The sequence below is a fragment of the Adiantum capillus-veneris genome, chromosome 1 (assembly GCF_014529385.1).
Source record: "Adiantum capillus-veneris isolate H3 chromosome 1, ASM1452938v2, whole genome shotgun sequence".
Classification (NCBI taxonomy): Eukaryota; Viridiplantae; Streptophyta; class Polypodiopsida; order Polypodiales; family Pteridaceae; genus Adiantum; species Adiantum capillus-veneris.
The window spans coordinates 94,051,332-94,075,031 of record NC_140931.1 but is presented as its reverse complement, the minus strand read 5'-3'; the positions used below and the strand labels follow the sequence as shown (position 1 = coordinate 94,075,031).

The window sequence follows — 23,700 nt, the reverse complement described above, 5'->3', positions numbered from 1 at the left end:
ACCCTCTGGTGTGCCCTCCTATTCATGGCCACACCAGGGGGTCCTACTCGCAAGTTTTGACTATTATTGCCCATAATCTATAGCGATTCCTTGGCCCTGCTGGATTTGCTTGAGGAGTAAAACCTCTAAACTTTTGCAGGTTTCGAACTCTCACGGCCCGCACATAGGCTTTGAGTCCAATACTCTAACCAATGTGCACACAACCAACTTGTGCTTACAAAGCATGTACGTTAAGATTAAAAAAATATTTCTTCTCTCCAGTTGCATGCGACACCTTCATGATCCACCCTGGCCCACCGGCTCTTGCACATCATGTTTCGCCTTGGTCTGCTGCCTGCCTTGCTGCTCGTCGTCTCATCGCCCATCACCTACGAGATTTCTTGGGGTGCTTGAGTTTCGATCCTCTAAAATAACGACATCTTTGTCCAATTCTGGCCTCCTACATTTTTTCAAAAATCAGCGAAACCTACTCATGGCCACTTTTGTTACACATGAATTTTTGGTCGTTGTCGTGTGTCACTGTCAGAGCTATGTTTGTGACGTGATTTTTACGGGAGGTAGGTGATGCTGCGCTCTTCAGATTGTACCCATTCAGTTCGAAAACAATGCAATATACTGGCAACAGTTTGTCACCTACCTTAGGTGGCACTAACCTGGCCCCTTTACCCTACATTGTTATTGTTTGGAGGCCTTCTACGAACAATGCCTCCCTCCCTTCTTTCTCTCCTCTCCCCTCTTTGTGTATCTTCTATACACGGATTTACTTCAACGCCCACCCTACCTAATTTCCAATCTCACATTGTTCCCTCACTACCTCACCCATATCAAAAGTTTTCCACGACCTTCCTGATGAGTGTAAAATGGATTGACATGAATCTCTTGATGAACAATTAATCATAACTACCCATATCCATGATGCTTAATTGACCATATATTTCCCTTCAACAACCCCCCTCCGTCCAAGGTCACTAGTGATTCCCACCCACTTCACAAGTGTCAAGTATATGTCTCCACAAGGCAATGACTAGTTAATGTCTCCCTTTCTAAGAAAGCCATCACATGCAACACTATTCCACAAGCTTTATTCATCGATCCACAATTGCTCCCAGGAGTTCCATGCTTCATCAAGGCTTGGCTAGTAAGCCACCACGGATATGACCATGCTTGCAATCTGCTCCCCTTCCAACCCCACTCCCTACCAAATATGTATAAAACTCACCATCTTTTCTTCGACAAATCCCATGGCTAGCTCAATGGTGCTCATGCTGAGGGGTCCTGTGATCAAGCCTCTCTTCCATTTTGCGATGATAAGTGTGCGGAAATCATTATCTTTTGGGGAGGAGAGGCTGCCCGAGGAATTCTGGGTCCGGAAGCATCTCCTTTTTCGTCGGATGAGCTGTTGCAGTCACGCCCCTGTAGCAGTGTGAAACCTCTCTAAGTTGGTTGTCAATAGCGAAGGTTCGAACTGAGAACGTTGTTCACTCATACAATGCAACCATTTCCTTTTTCTTCACCCCCACGAAATGGGACTGCTATACATATACAGAAGAACAAGACGGGCGTGCAGAGGATGCTGGAGATGAGCCAACAGACCCTTCTTTTTTGTTTTCTAGAACCATGATCCTGCCCTTGGCTAAGCTCGGCACTCTCGCAATCCGCACTCTCAGTAAACCCCTTGCCGCTAGGCTCAAGGCTCAAGCTGCTCGCCACGAGCGATTCCGTAAAGTCATTGAAAACTTTGCACAGGTAACAGTAGGTCGCCATTGCTTTTCTTAAGGAAGGGATCATGCCTGGATCACAACATGACTTCTCTCTCTCTCTCTCTCTCTCTCTCTCTCACACACACACACACACACACACACACACACACACACACACACACACACACACACACACTCACACACAGGGCTGTGTTTCGAAATGTAGGCATCTGTAGACTTGTCATAACGTTTCCAGGCGCATAACTATGTACCGTGGGTTGTGGAAAAACCTCTTGCATAGCTTGGAAAGTGGTTCCTGTCCATTTAATGCAAAGGTGGCTGGTTGAATTGGCAAAGCTTGTGGAATAGGCGTCCTAACCACCTGTTCGTGGACAGAAGGAGGTTGTCTTGGAGCTCCAATTGACTCTGCAACATGAGAGTGCTCCCCGTCTTGCTAAGAGGCACAAGGGACCTCCGCTTGAGCCTCAACTGGCTCTATTGCATGAGACAGTTGTCTTGTCTGTCGTGACATTGGTGGCGCTTGTAGAAATTTCATAAACCTAGGATTTTGCACCAACCGAGAAAACACATTTACAGTGCCAACCACTGTGTCCTAAATGCATCCTCGTCTAGTTGCAATCATATACCCTTGACCTGTGGAGCAATCAAATCAACAAAAAATACCCGTGAACTCTCGCGACGCTCGAACACTGGAGGAGGAACAACGTGTCTATTCTGTGAAGAGGAACCCTCTTCTTTGGCGTTGTTTGTCTTGTGAGCCATAGTGTAATTCCAAGCTTCCGTGCTTTGTGTCTTCGCCGCAAACCAACCAAGGCTCACTCTTTAAGGAAAAAGTGATTCTGTCCCCGTGACGGAATCATGAAACGGACCCGTAGGGTGGTAGACTTTAGCTTTCACGACACATAGGAACTTTAACAAATAAACCTGTGACTGGAATTAACACTTCAAACAAATTACGGCTTGGCAGCTAGAGTGCTACCAATCAGACAATGACACCTTGTAGGCCCCAAAAATTGGCGCCCCTTTTGGCATTTCTTTATTGTTATAAAACTTGGGAGATAACTTGTAGTTCCTACGAGCTGTCCCGCTTTTGCCGGGCTGAAAATGGCATACTCTAGCCCAATTTTGGTAGCATAACCGCAGTAGGAGGCTTTACAGATAAATTCCCCATGCAAAAGATGACTTCCCCGGCACATATGAGTACTTTTCCAAGCCTGGCGAGAATCTGCTGCACACTGAATCCTCTGTTTTTTGGTCTCGGAAATGCACAAGATCACCTGTACAACGATTCCATTGCTTCCCCGAAGCTCCTTGGGGGTACTAGGGATCAATTAAGGTCAAAACCCTAAACTTGCAAAAATACACAGCAAGCTGTATTTTATTGTTTTGGGCTCCGTTTCGCGTGCCGGTCATATCCGTATCAAGCCCTCGTACTCCTGCACTTGTAGGGCTAGTTGCCCTTTGAATCCAACAAGATTTCTTGCGTGAAATCTCTCCGATCTCACATGTACCTGTGGGGAATTAGCAATTAGCTAATCCAGTACTTGGACAAGAGGCTCTTGTGTCGGCATACGCTCATGAACCCACACAACTGTGCATACAAATGGAAAGCCCTTGAGCTGGGCATTACGATTCTGTATTCAAAGGGAGAGAGAGACGCGAGAGAGCGGAATCATAGCACTACATAAGACAAGGGAGAAGGTAAGCTTTTCATTAAAGCTGTGATCACCTGCACCCACTACTCACGCACTCAAGTTCACTTGTAGAGCTAAAATTAGCCCCCTCTCAAAATGGGCGTCCCCTCTTCGAGCAATTCTGGAAAAATCACCTGGAGCTAGCATGTGTCCACTTTGCCTCTTCTGAGCTAAATTTCTAGTATCCACCGACTTCTAAAGTGTAGCGAGGGGCCTAAATGACTTTGAAGTGAGCCTAGACACCCTCTTACTGCTCAGATTTCAATGCCGGCTGGCCCGACCATCTTTGGGGCGACCTGCTTTCTCGACTGCGAGTGAAACTCTTGGACGTCGGCTATTTCACACTGGCCACATAATGTCCGGTCATTTGTGACTTCAAAAAGAGGCTCCCAAAAATTAATTAAAAATTAAGGGAAAGAAATCAACAATTAAGGTTAGTGGTTGCCACAGCCTCATGACACAATGTCACACCGTAGAGGTGTGTACACGGTGGGGAAAGAGAGCGCTAGCAAGAGGAAGAGAGATCGTTGGGATAAAATGCGCGCGAGAGAGAGAGAGAGAGAGAGAGAGAGAGAGAGAGAGAGAGAGAGAGAGAGAGAGAGAGAGAGAGAGAGCCTAAAACGTGGATCTTTGCACTGAACAATATGCCAAAACTACCAGGGGGGAGGTCTGCATATATAGGGCAATTGGAAAATTGCCCTACTTGCCTGAAAAACCCAACGATTCCAAAAAATTGGCTAAATTGCTAATAAATATATAAATTCACTAAAAGTGACCTGACATACATATTTAGAACACAACTGCAGAAGAATCGAGACTCTGACCTCGGGAAACCCTAGCAACAGGATCCTTGCCTTATGCCAGCCTACGGGGTGAGCAACACCATGGAGTGCATTGCCGAGAAAGGTGCGTCAATACAGCAGGGCACAACAACAAAACAAACCTCACTCCCTAATCTGCTCCTCGGAGATATTGGAGCCATCATCGGACAAGAATCTCGATGATAAGAATCTGAACTCTTAACACCCCCTCAGCTCCTGGATGACAAACAAGTCCTAGGGAGCTAGCATGAGAAGATAGAGGTTTGGTGAAGATATCAACAGGGTTATTCGAAGTCGGGATGTACTCTAGTCGGATAGAGCCATTTTTGGTCTTCTCACAAACAAAATGGTACTGAATCTATATGCTTGGTTTAGGCATGGAACACCGTATTTCTCGCAATGGCTATACAACTCTGGTTGTCAGAGTACATGATGTGTGTGCTGGGGAAATCCCATCTCCCAAAGTTAGCCTCTATAACCACACTGACTCGCAAACAACCATGCACTCTGCCTTTGTGGAAGATAAGGAAACTGTAGGCTGTTTCTTGTTGCTCCATGAAACTGCTCCAAAAGAAAAGGTGTAACCTATAGTTGACCTCGTTTATCTGAATCTCCACCCCAATCTGAATCACTCCATCCTCGTAGAATGATCTTGGAGTCTGTATCTCTTGCTGCATAGTGAATGCCTAATGACTTGGTCGCCTTTAAATACTGTAGAGACCGAAGAGTCCGCTCCAAATGTGATTCGGTGGGTCTCTGCGTGAAAGAACTGAGAAGTTCCATTGGGAAATTGACATCAAACCGGTTGTTGAGAACCCAAATAAGAGAATTGACTAGTTTCCGATATTATGTAGCATCTCCTACATTTGGGGGGTCATATTGTGACATTTTTTGGTTGGGATACATAGGGGTTGAGATAGGTTTACACTCAGTCATACCAAATGCAACTCTTGGATATACCGCTCCTGAGAGAGAAAGATGCCTTCATTGTTTGCCATATCTCCACCAATCCAAGAAAGTAGTGAAGCAAGCCGAGATCTGTCATCTCAAACTCCTTAGCCAAGGTCTCCATAGTACTGCGGATGTGCTCAACATGGCTACGTGTAATCACAAGATCGTCCACATAGAGGATAACAAGTGTCACCAATCCTCCCTCACGGTAAATGTATAAATTTGGGTTTGCAAAAGATTGCAAAGGAGCGTCGTAGGAAAGAAAGACTCTTATCTTCTAGTACCACGCTCGAGGGGTTTGCTTCATGCCATAGAGAGCCTTTAGCAACCTACAAACCATGTCTGTGAAATCTGGATCCTCGAACCTTGGAGGTTGCTCTACATACACCTCCTCCTCTAAGTCACCATTGAGAAATGCCGAAACAAAATCCATTTGAAACACCGGGCACCCGAAAAAGGCAGCAAGGGTAAAAACCAATCGTATGGTCGCCATCTTCGCAATCGGTGCAAAGGTCTCATCATAATCCACACCAGGTTTCTGGGAGAAGCCCTTGGTAGTTAGCCTTGCCTTGTGCTTGTTCATAGAACCATCATATTTGTACTTGGTATTGTAGACCCATTCGACACCAATCACCTTCTGCTTGCAAAGCCGCGGAACCAACTCCCAAGGGTCGTTCTTTTTTAAGGAATCAAGTTCTATCTGCATGGCCAACTTCCACTTCGGTTGTGAAAGCGCCTCCTCAACTGTCAAAGGATCTGTGTCCTTGATCACTGTCGACATCAAAGTACATTTCACCTGTAATAAAGTCCCATCTACCTCAGCAAATCGAAGTCATTAAGATCTTTGTGTAGTACCGGCTTCACGCCAGTCAGGTGGAAAATCTGAAGTCGTTGCATCTCGCAAAGTCTCCAATAGCCACTTCGGTAACTTGTCTAACGTGCTCCCCGGGGGAGGAGCTATTGGTATATCCGGCTCTAACTCTGCACTATGATGAGAACCGTCGTCATGTGCATCATGTGAAATGGGTGCATTCTCCTTTGCAGCCTTAAGGGAAAGGGGTTGGAGAAGAGGGTTCATTAAGAGGCAACACATATTCTGGGTCTCCAAGTAGCGGCAAATGAGGGATCTTCGTGGAAGACTTGGGAGCGGAAGTCCCCCCTCTAAAGGTAAAAACTCGTTGAACACAAATTCATGGTTGAGTACAAACATCCTTATCCTTTGGATCATAAAGTAGATATCCCTCTGAAGGAGTATGTATGCCGACAAATACATCCTCTTGGACTTGGGGTCAAACTTTTGCTCCTTCGGTACATGTGTCACAAGACAGGCACCAAGTGCCAATAGAAAAGAAAAGACTGAACAGACTTTTAGCACTTCAATAACAGCTGAAGCTGAAAGAGAGAGACGACACGCGACACGGAGTGGCAAAATTCCACCCCAGAGAGTATTGGCCCCAAACCTTGGCGCCCCTTTCGATATTTCTTTATATTGCATCAACACTGTAGAAGCCGGTACTCCAGAGTCTGCACCTTCTCGAGGAAGCATGCCAGAATGAGCCCTAACCTCATATTTAAAGGCCCTAGGCCCCAAAAGCAGTTTACAATAAAAAGCTTTCAAACTCAAAAGCTTCTGGTCCGAAAGCAAAGCCAAAAAGCTGCCAGCGTAATTTACAGAAATCCGTACAGTTGCCACGTCATCAGCCATCGCAAAATGCGAAAATCCGTATAGCCTGCCACGTCATCATGCCAACGCAATTTTCGAAAATCTGCCACGTCATTAGTTTTTCTTGTGTGTGTGGGTCTTGCTTAAAATCTATTTAAATTCTTTATGTCACTTGGGGCCCCATCGGACGGGTCCCCATAAGTTGGTAGGACTTCTTCTTCTGTTACTTGTTCTTCTTAGGGTTTAGGCCCCTCGGCCGACATCTGCAAGTTGGCTCCCTTCTTCAAGGCTTTGACACGTCAGCAATTTGTGACAACATGGACATATGTAACAAACTTGGACACTCCAAGTCAAGATTCTACCGCGACACAACAGAGATTCACTTCAAAACAGTTCACAATTCACACTTGAGTCAACACGACCCGACGTAGTTGTTTGCCTAGAGATGTTGGCCCCAAAGACTGACGCCCCTTTCGGTATTTCTTTTTGTATTAATCTGTGTTAAAAGTACAAGACAGTGGGTAGGTGCTCACTCTCAGACTCTGCGTCCAGATGCTCTGAGAAGTGAGGGCATAACCACTTATTTATTGGTTACAAGGGACGCCCAAAAGCAGAGTCCCAAAAGCTACCAATTTTAAAAGCTTCTTAAAATAAAACAACTGGCTCAAAAGCTGTCCCAAAGTTCAGCCAGCGCAAAATCAAGAATTCCGTACAGCTTTGTCATCGTAAAAAGCGGAAATCCGTACAGTAGGCCATGTCAGCACTGTGAGCGTGAAAAGTGGTGGAAAATCCGGAACTGCCACGTCAGCTTGTCTCCGCATTTTACGGCCTGTATCCTGCTGCCAGCCTGTGTGGTGTGTCCAGGAGCATGCCACGTTACTCATTTGTGACATACCCCCCTCTTGAAAGCATTGTAATCGCCTACGATTACGCCTGCAAAACAGATAGAGGCCATAAACTGTCTTAGCAGACACTGAGTGCTAGTACCGACGCACTAGGAACAACACATCTAGCACATGTACCAATTGACAGTCACATCAAAGGACATCACTTGACATCACAAGACATTACATGACAAATCACATTCAAAAATCATTCCAAATCTCATACCATGATTAATCGGCAACGTATTTAGCAATCGCATCTAGATCCAGTCGGGACCTCACAGATGCCCGATTAACCAATCCATATTGCAATCATGTCTATAGAGATTAATGAGATCGAAATGATGCAGTCATTTTGTCTATCCGTTCTCGCACTCAAACAAGTCAAGTACAAATCAATCAGTATCATTTTCGGAAATTCTAGTTCATAAAGTCATTCGGCAGAATACTGTTAGCCCAGCAGTATCCCTGAAACCCAAAGGGACATCAGTGTACTCTATATCAAAAATCGGGGTAATCCGTTGACAAAGGAGTGGACTGACTCCCCTCTTGTGCAAGCCCGCTGCACTAGATTCACCCATGTTGAATCGGGGTTCTATCGGAGTAGACTATGCTAAACCGAATGCTTCAAGGTAAAGGTTCACAATCTAAGGAGTATTTGCTAGGCAGTGTAATAGGGAATGGGCGGAACGCAGCCCAAATGTTCCGAAACGGTGTTCCGGACGAGTCCTGTTCCCGAAACAGAGTCGAGAACGGAACACCGTTCCAGAACAGGGCGTAACCGGAATGGTGTTCCAAAACGAGGGGGAACGGGGCGGAACGTGAGACATTAAAAATACGAGAGTGGGTAGGTGCTCACTCTCAGACTTTGGTCCAGATGCTCTGAGAAGTGAGGGCCTAACCACTTATTGATTGGTTACAAGGGATGCCCAAAAGGAGAGCCCCAAAAGCTGTCAATTTTAAAAGCTTCTTAAAATAAATCAACTGGCTCAAAAGCTGTCCCAAAATTCAGCCAGCGGAAAATCAGGAATTCCGTACAGCTTTGTCAGCGTAAAAAGCTGAAATCCGTACGACAGGCCACGTTAACACTGTCAGCGTGAAAAGCGGTGGAAAATCCGGAACCGCCACGTCAGCCTGTTTGCGCGTTTTAGGGGCCTGTAGCTTGTTGCAAGCATGTGTGGTGTTTCCAGGAGCATGCCATGTCACCCATTTGTGACACATATGTATCGCTTCCAAAGATCCGAAAGAGGGAGACGTCGGGCTTCTTACCAAAATAAGCTTTGAACAGGGTCTTGCTTGGAATTGAAGAGGTTAGAGATTGGTTCATGGTATGAACTGTTGTTGCAACTGCCGTTGCCCATAAGGACTTTGGCAAGTGTGGATGCTTAAGCATGGTCTGTTCCATTTCTATGATTGTCCTATTCTTCCGCTCCACAACTCCATTCTCTGAAGGGGATCCGGTATTCACAAGCATTCACTTGATGCCATTGTCTATACAAAATTGAATAAATGCTTTGGAGCTAAATTGTCCACGTTTGTCCGATTGAATAGTCTTCAACACTTGATTGCTCTCCTTCTCCACAAGAGAATGCCAATTCTTGAAGAGGCCAAATGTCTCATACTTGTGCTGTAGAAAATATACCCAAGTAAAGCGGCTGAAATCGTCCACGATCAACATGAAATAGAGAGCCTTGCCGAGCGAAGTAGTCTGCATAGGTCCACAAAGGTCGGTGTGAACCAACTCCAAAACGGCAATGGCTCGTCGTGTAACAAGTCTTTGAATAGATTCTTGATGTTACTTCTGTCACAACCCAGTGACGTGGCGTGCCCAGTACACACACACAGCCTTGGCGTGAGAAAATCTGGCTGCGGTTGCATCTTACACAAAATGATGATCTGGCTTGCTATACAACACTTTCCGCGATTCACGGAGCTGTACAGATTGGCTGAGCGAGGGCTTTTGTGTTTTGCGTGGGCAGTTTTTGGCAGCGTGGGATTATCTACGCAAGGAGTTAGAAAGAGAGAGCTTAAAAAAAAAACTTTGCTTTATTCTTTTTGGCCAAGTATGGCTTGAGAGAGAAGCCCCTTTTTGCTTTATGAAGAGCTTTTGATTTTCAGCTTTTGGGCTCTGCTTTTAGCATCCCTTGTAATCTTTAAATATGCAGGCAGGGCCTCATAACTCAGGGCATCTGGTGTAACAGACTTGGACACTCCAAGTCAAGAATCAACCGCGACAGCACCAAATAACCACTTCAAAACAATTCACAGATCACAATAGATTTGCACTGGCCCGGCGGAGTTTCGTGCCTAGAGATATTGGCCCCAAAGACTGGTGCCCCTTTCGGTATTTCTTTTTGTATTAATCAATCATCAAAGTACAAGAGAGCGGTTAGGGTTTCACTCTCAGACTCTGCGTCCAGATGCTCTGAGAAGTGAAGCCCTCACCACTTATTTAAAGATACAAGGGATGCCCAAAAGCAGAGCCCCAAAAGCTTTTAAAATAAAAAGCATCAGTTCTCTCTCTCTCTCTCTCTTAGAGAGTCTTTTCTCTTTTTTTATTAAAAAGAGCAAAATTCGCGTCGCTCATCATTTTTCAATTTTTTTTTTCAGCCTCCGCGATTTTCAAAAATTAGGGTTTCTGCTGTTCGCCACGTCATCACTTTGTGACATACCCCCCTCTTGAAAGCATTGTAATCGATCGCGATTACGCTTGCAAAACCGACAAAAGCCATAAACCGTCTTAGCAGACACTGACTGTTAGTACGTACGTACTAGGAACACATCTAGCACATGTACAAAATCGACAATCACATCACACGACATCACCAGACATCACAGGACATCACATGACATTCAACATTCATTCGGATCTTAGACCATGGTTTATCGGCAATGTAGCTAGCAATCACATCTAGGTCCAATCGGGACCTCATCGATGTCCGATTGACTAACCCCTATTGCAACCATGTCTATTCGAGATCAATCAGACCAAAATGCTGCAGTCATTTCGGCTATCAGTTCCTGCACTCACAAGAAGTCAAGAACAAATCAATATCATTATCAGGAATTCCATTTCATAAAGTCATCCAGCAGAATACTGTCAGCTATCAGTATCCCTGAAGCTCAAAGAGACATCAGTGACTTTAGTATCAAAATCGAGGCATTTGTTGACAAGGGAGTGGAGTGACTCCCCTCTTGTGCATCCCACTGCACCAAATCTCCGGCCAAGTTGAATTCTGGGTTCCGTTTGGAGTAGACTATGCTAAACCAAAACATTGACGTAAAGTTTCACAATCCGAGGAGTATCTGCTAGGTCCTCCTCCTCCATCCACTTCGCATCAAATGCAGGAAAGTTCTTGAACTTAACCAAGAACCGCCTTCGGACTTTACCTTTCTTCGTATCATTATGTGCCAAAACCTGTTCAGGAACAAGGATCTCCTCGTTTTCTTCCACTTCGGGTTGCTCATCAGGCTCCCCATCATCAGGCACATCACCCTTAACAAGTTTCAAGAGACTCACATGCAATGCATTGTGAATCCTCCAAGTATCTGGCAGTTTCAATCGGAAGGAGACGTCATTTATCTTGTCAGTGATCTGGAAAGGTCCGTAGTATCGCATACTAAGCTTTGGAAAAAGCCTCTCCTTTCCCTTTTTCTTTCGTATGCGTGCCTTCTCAAAATGTAAGAGCACCCAATCATCCTCCTTCAATTTCAAGTCGCGACGATGGCGATCCACTGCCTTTTTCTGTCGTTCTTGAGACTCCTGCAAAGTCTCGCGAACCTTGGCAAAAGCCGTATCCAAATCTCGCGAATATTCATCCGCTTCAAATATCTAATCTTTCGTGCTCAGGAAGGACGGAACCTTCGCAGCACTTTCAACAATCTCACATGGCGTCTTCCCCGTCGAAGAGTGTATCGTGTTACTGTAGGCAAATTCCACCAAAGATAAGTTCTTTTCCCATTGAGTCTTCTGATCCGAGATACAAGACTTCAATAAATCTAAAATCATTGAATTGGCAATCTCAAATTGCCCGTCAGTCTGCAAGTGGAACGATGACGAGAACTGCAACCGTGTGCCAATGTTCTCCCAAATTGCCTTCCAAAACAAACTCATAAATCTGGGGTCTCTGTCGGAGACAATCGTCTCAAATTGCCATGTAATCGGAAAATCATCGTGATCATTCTGTGTTCTCGGGAGATAAAAAATGAAATCCATTTCAATACTTTTTCAGGGGCGGGTGGGTATGGGTAAAGGCTTTAACAATCCCTGTGCCTTATGCCTGTCAAAATTGACCTTCTGGCATACTAAGCAACTGCGCACAAACTCTTCCACATCCTTTTTGAGTCTCAGCCAAAAAAAAGTATCTCTCTACCCCCTTCATGGTGATAGCAATGCCGCGGTGACTCGTAAAAGGTGGACAGTGGCATTCAGTCATAACCTTTTCCCTCAACGGTTGTGTAACGCACAACATAGTCTTTATCATCAAGTAGCCTTCCCGAAGGGAGTATCGAGCTACTGTCTCCCCATCTCGTATCCGTGTGAAAAATATCTGCAAAATCCGTATCTATGGCATACCCATCGACCATATCCTCGAAGCTCCTATGATGTGTCGCGGAAATAGCCAGAACCAATGGTTTCCGAGACAAAGCATCTGCCACCACATTCTTCTGTCCCTGCACATGGACAATCTGGAAGTGGAACTGTGACAAGATGTTCGCCCACCGCATCTGCTTTTCTGAAAGATGCTTCTGTGACAAGAAGTAGCGCAAACTTTGATGGTCTGTGAAGACAGTAAAATCCGCTCCGAGTAGGTAATGCCGCCACTGAGTAAGAGCATGGATAACCGCCAAAAGCTCTTTCTCATAGATCTGTGCTGTCATCTCCGGCCTAGAGAACAAACAGCTCTCATAAGCTATGACATGGCCTTCTTGCATCAAGACCGCACCAGACCACAAGCATCACAATATACTTCAAATGACTTCTGCAAGTCCGGCAAAGTCAAAATAGGTCCCGTAGTCAAGTTCTCTTTCAATGTCCGAAAGGCAGTCACCTCTGTGGGTCCCCACGAAAAAGGTACTCCTTTCTGTGTCAAGGTATGCAAAGGGGAAGCAACCTCTGCAAACTTTCGTATGAACCGCCTGTAGTACGAACACAGTCCCAAGAAGCTTCTAACTTCATGGACATTCCTCAAATCGGGCCAATCACGGATAGTCTCTATCTTGGCCGGGTCCATTTGCACTCCTGCTGCTGACACAATGTGTCCCAAAAAGTGTATCTCTTTGTAGAAAAAATTCACTTTTCTTTGCATTAATCACTAACGTGTGATCTCGTAATGCCTGAAAGACTTGAAGCAGATGATCTCTGTGTTCTGCCTCATTCTTGGAGAAAACAATGATGTCGTCAAAGAAAGTGCCAACAAATAGCCTGTACTCTCGAAAAATCCTGTCCATCATCCGGTTAAATGTCGCAGGAGCATTGGTTAAGCCAAAAGGCATCACCAAAAACTCAAATAACCCAAAAGTCGTCCGAAAAGATGTCTTGTAGACATCTCCTGGCGCTATCCTGATCTGATGATATCCACTCTTCAAGTCAATCCTGCTAAAGCACGAGGATCCCTATAGCCTGTCGAGTATATCATCGATCCTAGGAATCGGAAATCTGTTCTTGATGGTGATTTCGTTGAGAGTGCTATAATCGATGCACATTCTCCAAGATCCGTCTTTCTTCAAAACCAACAACACTGGAGAGCAATACGGTGAAGTACTAGGATGGACAAGACCCTTTTCCAAGAGGTCTTTCACTGGGTTCATAATCTTTTCATTCTGTACTCGGCTCACACGGTAAGGTGGCCGATTCGGTGAGGTGCTTCCAGGTATCAAATCAATGGTATGATCTTCAGGCCCTCTGAAAAGCAATCGGCATGAGTGTGGAGAAAAATCTTGGCGTTCTTTTGATCACATCAAAACATATTCAACCTTTGTCCATCGTTCAGTTCTCTCCCAAAACAATGAGTAAGAAAATTAAGTTCATCAAGTACAATCTCTAAGCCCTTCATTTATCAAAGTCGCTTTCGCGGCCCGGTAGTCAACCACGGCGTAGTTCTTGTGGTACCAAGGGATCCTAAGTAGAACGTCACTCGCGTGCCCTGAACACCCGTGTCATTGCAAACAAAGTTTGCCAATGCTCGGTGTAATGGCAACATCCCATCCGGGTGCCAGTCGAACTACCTCCGCCTGTGGCGTTAGTATGCCGGGCGTAATTCCAAATCGAGCCGCCAATTCCAAGTGAAAAGAAGTTGGCCTTGGCTCCTTCAAAAGAGCTTCCTGATCCTTGACTTTGCCCCAAAAGCGGCAAAGTTTGTACTTTCATTCATTAGATTCGGTGCAGGTGCCACACCATGTGGTACCAGTTCTGCTTTTCTATCTGCCTTTTCTGCCATATTCCTCAGCTGCTCTTGAACTCTCAAGCCTGTCGTCGTCTTTATCATTCTGTTCTTTCTGTGCCTTTATAGGGCACTTCGCGGAGATATATCCATGTTCCCCGCATCCAAAGCACTTCCCCTCTCTGATGAAGCGAGCTCTCTCCTCAGGAGTAAACTTGGGTCATGCATCCTTTTTCTTTGGGTTGCTCTTTTTCTTTCTACTTTCATTCCCAGAAGTCTGTTCGGCTCGTTGTGTCATGGCCTTGTCTGTGGGGTCGTCAAACTGCCAGAGTGAATGGCAAAGCCCCGCTTCGCATGACTCATCAACTCCGAAATAGAAGCCGACTTCTATTTCAAGCAGTGATCTTGGATCTCTGTAGGTAGACCCAAGGTAAACCGCTCAATCTGTTCTCTGAACGAGATCTTCTTGAATGAAGAGGCGGGTAGAAAAGAGCTCCAGAATCTTTCACAGTAAGCATTGATTGTATCTTTCTTAGTCATCCGAAGATGGTTCCAAGCAGCTCGTATATCTCGTTCATATTCTTGCGTCAACCAAGAAGAAATAAAAAGCTTCTTATATTTCAGCCATTTAACTGGGGCAGTCTTGTTTAAAAGAAGCGTGGACCACCAAGTACGAGCATTCCCCTTAAAGTAAGAGGCATCTCTCCGAATCTTGGAGTGCTCTGAATAGCGTCCTCCCGCGAAAGCGATGTCAAACTGCTGTATAAAAGACAAAGCCTTCGAAGCATCTGAGTATCCTGAAAAAGTATCAAACTTGATCGAGTGGCCAGCTTCCTTAAACTCTTGGACTTTCTTGCTTTTATCTTCGAGAAAGTCATACTGGTTAGCTTTGTAAAAATTCTTCTTGTTCGCATAAAAGTTTCCGTTGTCAATGTTTGAACTGTCTGTAGACGAGTCCTCTGTAGAAGTGTCACTCACTGGGCGAGACTTAGACTTCCTTGCCCTTTCCGAAGCGTTGTTTCTTGCTTCGCTTTTTACTTTTCCTGTCTTCTTCGCTCGAGTCTGAAGAGCTAGAAGAACTGTCAGAAGAAGAAGAAGAAGAACTGGGTAGGTCTTCAAACTTGACGCGCTTCTTCAATTTCTTTGCCTTGTCAAATGTCGACCGACGACCCAAATATCCCGGGAAGTCAGTGCCTTTCTTTTGCACGTCGAAAAGCTGAGCAATCCGTGCATCAACCACGTTCTCCAATTCCTTCTCCGTATATTTCTTGGAGGCAAAAGGTTTCTTGAGAGCGGGTTTCGGGAGTGGTGTTGTGGTTCTTTGCCACTCCATCTGTACCTCTTCCAAAGAGGTCTGGTTCATATATTTTGCCATCTTCGGGTCCTTGGCAAAATTGAGCATCATCTTTGTTGCATCGCCAATCAATTGACGACGCTCCATCTCTCTTTGCTCCGCTTGAGTAGGCCGAGGCGGGCCATACTCTCTGTCTGAATCTTCGTTGTGGTCCCAGCCCGCATCTCCAGATGCAGAGGGAGTCGACTGATCATTGCCTGAAGCCATAGGTGCCGCGGATTTTTTTTTTTTCGGGGATCGGATTTCTCGTAGAAGAGAAATCGGCCGTGCTCTGATACCACTGTAACAGACTTGGACACTCCAAGTCAAGAATCAACCACGGCAGCACCAAATAACCACTTCAAAACAATTCACAGATCACAATAGATTTGCACTGGCCCGGCGGAGTTCCGTGCCTAGAGATATTGGCCCCAAAGACTGGTGCCCCTTTCTGTATTTCTTTTTGTATTAATCAATCATCAAAGTTCAAGAGAGCGGTTAGGGTTTCACTCTCAGACTCTGCGTCCAGATGCTGTGAGAAGTGAAGCCCTCACCACTTATTTAAAGATACAAGGGATGCCCAAAAGCAGAGCCCCAAAAGCTTTTAAAATAAAAAGCATCAGTTCTCTCTCTCTCTTAGAGAGTAGGGTTTCTGGCAAAAATTAGGGTTTCTGTTGTCCGCCACGTCATCACTTTGTGACATTTGGACGCAGAGTCTAAGTGTGAGCACCTGTTTGCACTCTTGTACTTTGAACACAGATGAATATAAAAAGAAATACCGAAAGGGGCACCAGTCTTTGGGGCCAATATCTCTGGGCCAGTGTCGAATCAATTGTGAACTGTGAACTGTTTTGAAGTGAATATTTGTGGTGTCGCAGTAGATTCTCGACTTGGAGTGTCCAAGTCTGTTACAGTGGTATCAGAGCGCGGCCGATTTCTCTCCTATGGGAAATTCGATCCTGTTTACGCGACACCTATGGCTTCAGGCAAAGATGAGTCGACTCTCTCTGCATCCGGAGATGCGGAAAGGGATTGCAACGAAGATTCACGCGAGGAGTACGGCTTGCCTCGGCCTACTCCGGCGGAACGTCAAGAGATGGAGCGTCGACAATTGATCGGCGATGCAACAAAGATGATGCTTAATTTTGCGAAGGACCCGAAATTTGCAAAATATATGAGCCAGACTTCTTTCGATGAGGTGCACACGCAGTGGTGGAAGACCACAAAACCACCCCGCAAACCCGCTCTCAAGAAACCTCCTACTCCCAAGAATTATACAGAGCAAGAATTAGAAGAGGTGGTTGATGCACGAATTGCTCAGCTTTTTGACGCGTAGAACAAAGCTAAAAAGCACGGCAAAAAGCAGAAGAAAGGCACTGACTTCCCGGGTTATTTGGGTCGTCAGTCTACTTTTGAAAAGGCAAGAAAGCAGAAGCGTGTTCGATTTTAAGGAGTACCCAGTTCTTCTTCTTCTGACAATTCTTCTAGCTCCTCTGACTCGAGCGAAGAAGACAGAAAAGGCAAAAAGCGAAGCAAAAAGCAACGCTTGGAAAAGGGCAAGAAAAAGGTAAAGAAGCCTAAATCTCGCCCCGTGGTTGACAGTTCTACAGAGGACTCGTCTAGTTTGGACTCTAATGACAACAGCTTTTATGCAAAGAAGAATTTTTACAAAGCCAACCAGTATGACCTTCTCGAAGACAAAAGCAAGAAAGTCCGAGAGTTTAAGGAAGGTGGAGAGTCAATCAAATTTGACACGTTTTTTGGTTATAGAGATGCTTTGAAGGCTTTGTCTTTCATACAACAGTTTGACATCGCTTTCGCTGAAGGACATTACTCAGAGCACTCTAAGATTCGGAGAGCTGCCTCTTACTTTTAAGGGGAATGCTCGAACTTGGTGGTCCACGCTTCTATTAAACAAGACAGCGCCAGTCTGTAACAGACTTGGACACTCCAAGTCGAGAATCTACCGCGACACCACGAGAAATCACTTCAAACAATTCACAGTTCACAATTGATTCGACACTGGCCCGACAGAGTTCCATGCCTAGAGATATTGGCCCCAAAGACCGGCGCCCATTTCGGTATTTCTTTTTGTATTAATCTGTTGCAAAAGTACAAGCGAGTGGGGAGACTTTACCCCACAGATGAGATCATGACGCAAAGAGCTGAACAGACTTCGATAAATGAAAGTAGAAAGAGGAAGAGCAACCCAGAAAAGAAAGATGCACGACCCAAACTCACTTCTCAGGAGAGAGGTTGCTACATCAAGGAAGGGAAGTGCTTTGGATGCGAGGAAACTGGACATATCTCCGTGAAGTGCCCTAAAAAGGCACAGAAAGAACAGAACGACAAGGACGACGATAGGCCTGAGAGTTTGAGAGCAGCTGAGGAACGTGGAAGAAAAGGCAAGATGAAAACAGGACTGGTTCCAGATTGCGTGGGTACCGATCCCACCACGATCGACGTGAGTACGGAACTTTGCTGAGCTTGGGGCAAAGTGAAAGACCAAGAAGCCTTGATCTTCTTTGATGGAGGAGCCAAGGCCAACTTCATTTCACCAGAATTGGCAGCACGGCTCGAGATCAATCCCGATCGGATGGGACCACTTGTAGAGGCAGTTCTAGCGGCACCCGCAGGGACGTAGCCATTACACTTGTCATTGGCAAACTTCGGTTGCATTGTCGGGGATATTTGGGGCATGAGGACTTTTACTTAATGCCTTTGGAAGGTTGTGATGTTCTCTTAGGAATTCCTTGGTACCACAAGAACAACGCCGCGGTCGACTATCGGGCGAGGAAAGCGACATTGACCACAGAGAAGGGCAGAACCATTGTACTCGATTTAAAACCTAAGGGCGAGTCTGTCCCTATTGTATCGGCTTCGGCCATTTCAAAATTAATGAAATCCAGTCTGTTTGTTTACTCGATCTTTATGAAAGAGTTGAGTGATGAGGATAGGACAAATATGTCTGAACTTGATAAAGAACGCCAAGATTTTCTCCACTCTCATGCCGATTGCTTCTCAGAGGGCCTACTAGGCGAGTTACGACCCGCTTGTCTGTAAGATCATACCATTGATCTGATACCTGGAAGCACACCACCGAACCGGCCACCTTACCGTGTGAGCCGAGCCCAAAACGAAGAAATTATGAACCAAGTGAAAGACCTCTTGGAAAAGGGTCTTGTCCAGCCTAGTACTTCACCGTATTGCTCTCAGTGTTGTTGGTTTTGAAGAAAGACGGATCTTGGAGAATGTGCATGGATTATAGAGCTCTCAACAAAATCACCATCAAGAACAGATTTCCGATTCCTAGGATCGATGAGATACTTGACCGACTACAGGGATCCTCGTGCTTTAGCAGGATCAACTTGAAAAGTGGATATCATCATATCCGAATCGCGCTGGGAGACGTCTACAAGACAGCCTTTTGGATGACTTTTGGGTTATCTGAGTTTTTGGTGATGCCTTTGGGCTTAACCAATGCTCGTGCGACATTTAACCGGATGATGTACAAGATTTTTCGAGAGTACAGACTATTTGTTGACACTTTCTTTGACGATATCATTGTTTTCTCCAAGGATGAGGCAGAACATAGAGATCATCTGCTTCAAGTCTTTCAGGCATTACGAGATCACAAGTTAGTGATTAATGCAAAGAAAAGTAAATTTTTTCTACCAGAGATACACTTTTTGGGACACATTGTCTCAGCAACAGGAGTGCAGATGGATCCGGCCAAGATAGAGACTATCCGTGATTGGCTCGATTTAAAGAATGTCCATGAAGTTAGAAGCTTCTTGGGATTGTGTTCGTACTACAGGCGGTTCATTCGAAAGTTTGCAGAGGTTGCTTCCCCTTTGCATATCTTGACACAGAAAGGAGTCCCTTTCTCGTGGAGACCCACAGAGGTGACTGCCTTTCAGACATTGAAAGAGAAATTCACTACGGGACTAGTTTTGACTTTGCTGGACTTGCAGAAGTCATTTGAAGTATATTGTGATGCTTGTGGTCGTAGTCTTGGTGCAGTCGTAATGCAAGAAGGCCATGTCATTGCTTACGAGAGCCGATTGTTCTCAAGGCCGGAATTGACAACACAGTTTATGAGAGAGCTTTTTGCGGTTATCCATGCTCTTACTCAGTGGCGGCACTACCTACTCAGAGCGGATTTTACTGTCTTTACAGACCATCAAAGTTGACGCTACTTCTTGTCACAGAAGCAACTATCAGAAAAGCAGATGCGGTGGGCGAACATCTTGTCGCAGTTTCACTTCCAGATTGTCCATGTGCAGGGACAAAAGAATTTGGTAGCAGATGCTTTGTCTCGGAAGCTGTTGGTTTTGGCTATTTCCGCGATTCACCATAGGAGCTTCGAGGATATGGTCGATGGGTATGCCACAGATACGGATTTTGCAGAGTTTTTCTATCACGAGGACGTGGCAGCTGTTAACTATGTCACGAGGACGTGGCAATTGCTAACCTTAGTTGTTGGTTTCTTTCCAATGATTTTTGTTTAATTTTTGAGACCCTCTTTTTGAAGTTGCAAATGGTCGGACATTGTATGGCCAATGTGAACGGTAGTTTCACCCGCAGACAGGAAGTTGGTCGGCAGTGGAACTCGCAAAGTAAAAGGATGTCTAGGCTCAGTTCAAGATCATGTAGGTTCCCCCGTTGCACTTAGCAAGTTGGTGGATACTAGGAAGTGAACTCAATAAAGATACAATGCCAAGGTGGGGTCACCAAAAGAAAGTACTCGACAGTTGGGCCACATTGCATTTTTGGATGCGGTCCTAGTGGGCATTGATGGTCAGATGACCAATGGGAGTCCAACGGAAGCATCCCCTAAAGTTTAGGGAACTGCTATTTGGGCCACAAAATCTATTCGCGTCATTAGCTTCAGAATGACAAGGGGAACATTTTATTACTCTGCTGCAAAGTCAACTGATGCACCGATTGAGAGATTTTTAAGCAGGAAGCCGAATGCGGGGAAATTGCATGCATGAGTGTCAAGTGGCACTTTTTGGCCAATTTACCAAGTTTGGGAGATCAGAACTCGTAATTGACTTTTTGGAGCAGTTTTGGAGGCTGATAACTCTGATTTTCAGTCATTTCTCTCCATTTTTGAGCTTCCCATGACGTTACCTAGGAGCAAGGAGCTCATTTTCAGCATTGGCAGGCATCAGATGCGTGTTTACAGGGCTATTTGCTGCGTTTTCAGCGTTACGCAGGTTTTGGCAGCTATGGAAATCTTCTTCTTTTTGCATCTATATGTTGACAAATGCATTATAGGTCAAGCGCAGAAGAGGGGTCGCTCGATTTATGCTGGGGGGATGCTTCATTGAGAACCTGTCAACATAGGTTAAGAGCTATGGAGTGCTTCCTTTCCACTCTATGTACAGTGTGGTGCTAGGAGTGATGCCTGCACACTACACACTGCTCTCTCTCTCCCCCCTACATGCAGTTATGTGATGCCCCACAAGAGGGCTCTTCATTTGACTGATGTACAATTTGACTGATGTACAATTGTGTGGCTTCATGCTTTTGTGTTACGGCAAGAGCCTCCTTCAACAGGAACAGGGGTAGCTAACAGCTACTCCAAAGCAGGCACCGGTGAGGGTCATAACCTCACTGTACAGGTGCGTTTTCAACGCTGTGTATGCGTTGTAAATTGACTGTTTTTCAGCCATATGGATGCCAAAACCATTGCGAATCGTGCCCCACTGGCAAAGGACAGTTAGGGGATTGTTTGGGGCTGAAAACAGGGCAAAAACCAGTAAATACAGCGTGCTGAATTTACTGCTTTTGGGCAGGAATCAGAGGGTTTATGCCAATGGAAGCGATTTACAGCAGGAGAATTGGTTTCGCGCAAGTTTCGGGGTTGTTATGCTACCGAAATTTGGCCAAAACAGGTGGTATCTAGCGGGATACGGGTAAAGGATTCCCAAGACTCTACTTTGTAATTTACCCTCTCAAAGTATAAAGAAATACCAAAGGGGCGCCAATTTTGGGGCCTACAGATTGTCGGCGTCTGCTCGGAACATTCTAGCTTCCGAGCCGTGTGTGTGCTTAAGTGTTAATTCCCGTCGCAGGTTTCCTTTGCATGTTTTCTCTGTGTGTGTCTAAAGTAAAGAATTTCGTGTGAAAGCCAAAGCCTACCGCCCCACGGGCCGGTTTCATTTTCACACGGATACGGGACGGGGAGACAGTAGCGGGATATTCCATTCGGGATGGCTACTTGATGAGGAAAACCACGTTGTGCGTTACACAGCCGTTGAGGGAAAAGGTTATGATTGAATGCCCCTGTCCACCTTTTACGAGTCACCGTGGCATTGCTACCACTTTGAAAGAGGTAGAGAGATACTTCTTTTGGCCGAGACTCAAGAAGGATGTGGACGAGTTTCTGCGCAGTTGCTTGGTATGCTAGAAGGTCAAGTTTGACAGGCATAAAGCATAGGGATTGTTACAGCCTTTGCCTATACCCACCCGCCCCTGGGAAAGTATTGCAATGGATTTCATTTTTGATCTCCCGAGAACACAGAGTGGTCACGATGGTATTTGGACTGTTATTGACAGATTTAGCAAGCAGGCTCATTTCATTCCAGTGAAGAAAACAATCAAGCCGGATCATTTAGCAAGACTGTTTGTGGCCCAGATCTTCAGATTGCATGGCATGCCCGAGACGATTGTCTCTAATAGGGACCCTAGATTTACGAGTTTGTTTTGGAAGGCAATTTGGGAGAAAATTGGCACGCGGTTGCAGTTCTCGTCACCTTTCCACCTGCAGACTGACGGGCAATATGAGATTGCCAATTCAATGGTTTTAGATTTATTGAAGTCTTATATCTCGTATCAGAAGACTCAATGGGATAAGTATCTACCTTTGGTGGAATTTGCCTACAACAACACGATACACTCTTCGACGGGGAAGGCGCTATTTGAGAATATTGAAGGTGCTGCGAAGGTTCCACCCTTCCTAAGCACGAAAGATAAGATTTTTGAAGCCGATGAGTACTCGTGCGACTTGGACACGGCTTTTGCCAAGGTCTGCGAGGCTTTGCAAAAATCTCAGGAAAGACAGAAAAAGGCAACGGATCGCCATTGTCATGATCTCATCTGTGGGGCAAGGCAATATGGCACTGACACGTGGCACTGTTGTACGGACTTCCGCAGATTGCGGCACCAATCTCGGAAACGCAGCAGTCGTACGGATTTCAACTTTTGGGCATTGCTTTTTCTACGCAATTGAAGAGAGAGAGAGAGAGAGAGAGAGAGAGAGAGAGAGAGAGAGAGAGAGAGAGAGAGAGCTCTTTTGTTTGTTTTATTTCCCCCCCCCCTCTCTCTCTCTCTCTCTCTCTCGATTGTGAGAGGCAAAGAAAGCTTTTGATTTACAGCTTTTTGGGGCTCTGCTTTTAGCACCCCTTGTAACCTTTAAATACGCGGGTAGGCCTTTCACAACTCAGAGCATCTGGATGCAGAGTCCGAGTGTGAGCGTCCGCCTGCACTCTTGTACTTTGAACACATATTAATATAAAAAGAAATACCGAAAGGAGCGCCAGTCTTTTGGGGCCAATATCTCTAGGCACGGAACTCCGCCGGCCAGTGTCAAATCAATTGTGAACTGTGAATTGTTTTGAAGTGATTATTTGTGGTGTCGCGGTAGATTCTCGACTTGGAGTGTCTAAGTACGCTACTTCTTGTCACAGAAGCAGCTATCTTTCGGATAGCTGCGGTGGGCGAATATCTTGTCACAATTCAACTTCGAGATTGTCCATGTTTAGGGACAGAAGAATTTGGTGGCAGATGCTTTGTTTCGGAAGACATTGGTTCTGGCTATTCCGCGATACACCATAGGAGCTTCGAGGACATGGTCGATCGGTACGCCAGAGATCCAGATTTTTCAGATGTATTCAGTCGAATACAGAATGGGGAGGTAGTAGCGGGATATTCCATTCGGGATGGCTACTTGATGAGGAAAACCATGTTGTGCGTTACACAACCGTTGAGGGAAAAGGTTATAACCGAATGCCACTGTCCGCCTTTTACCGGTCACCGTGGCATTGCTACCACCTTGAAAGGGTTAGAGAGAACTTCTTTTGGCCGAGACTCAAGAAGGATGTGGACGAGTTTGTGCACCAGTTGCTTGGTATGCCAGAAGGTTAAGTTTGACAGGCATAAAGCGCAGGAATTGTTACAGCCTTTGCCCATACCCACCCGCCCCTGGGAAACTATTGCAATGGATTTTATTTTTGATCTCCC

General features: G+C 45.6%; 1 protein-coding gene across 1 annotated transcript in view; it reads left to right on the top strand.

The window, feature by feature from the left end:
• Positions 1 to 1,508: 1,508 nt before the first annotated feature.
• LOC147465203 (OPA3-like protein) overlaps positions 1,509 to 23,700 on the top strand; it is an 81,397-nt gene continuing 59,205 nt past the window's right edge. Inside the window, exon 1 of the mRNA XM_086518841.1 lies at positions 1,509 to 1,746. Within this exon, the coding sequence (XP_086374967.1) occupies positions 1,618 to 1,746 (129 nt within the window). The 5' untranslated portion in view covers positions 1,509 to 1,617. The remainder of the gene's footprint in view (positions 1,747 to 23,700) is intronic.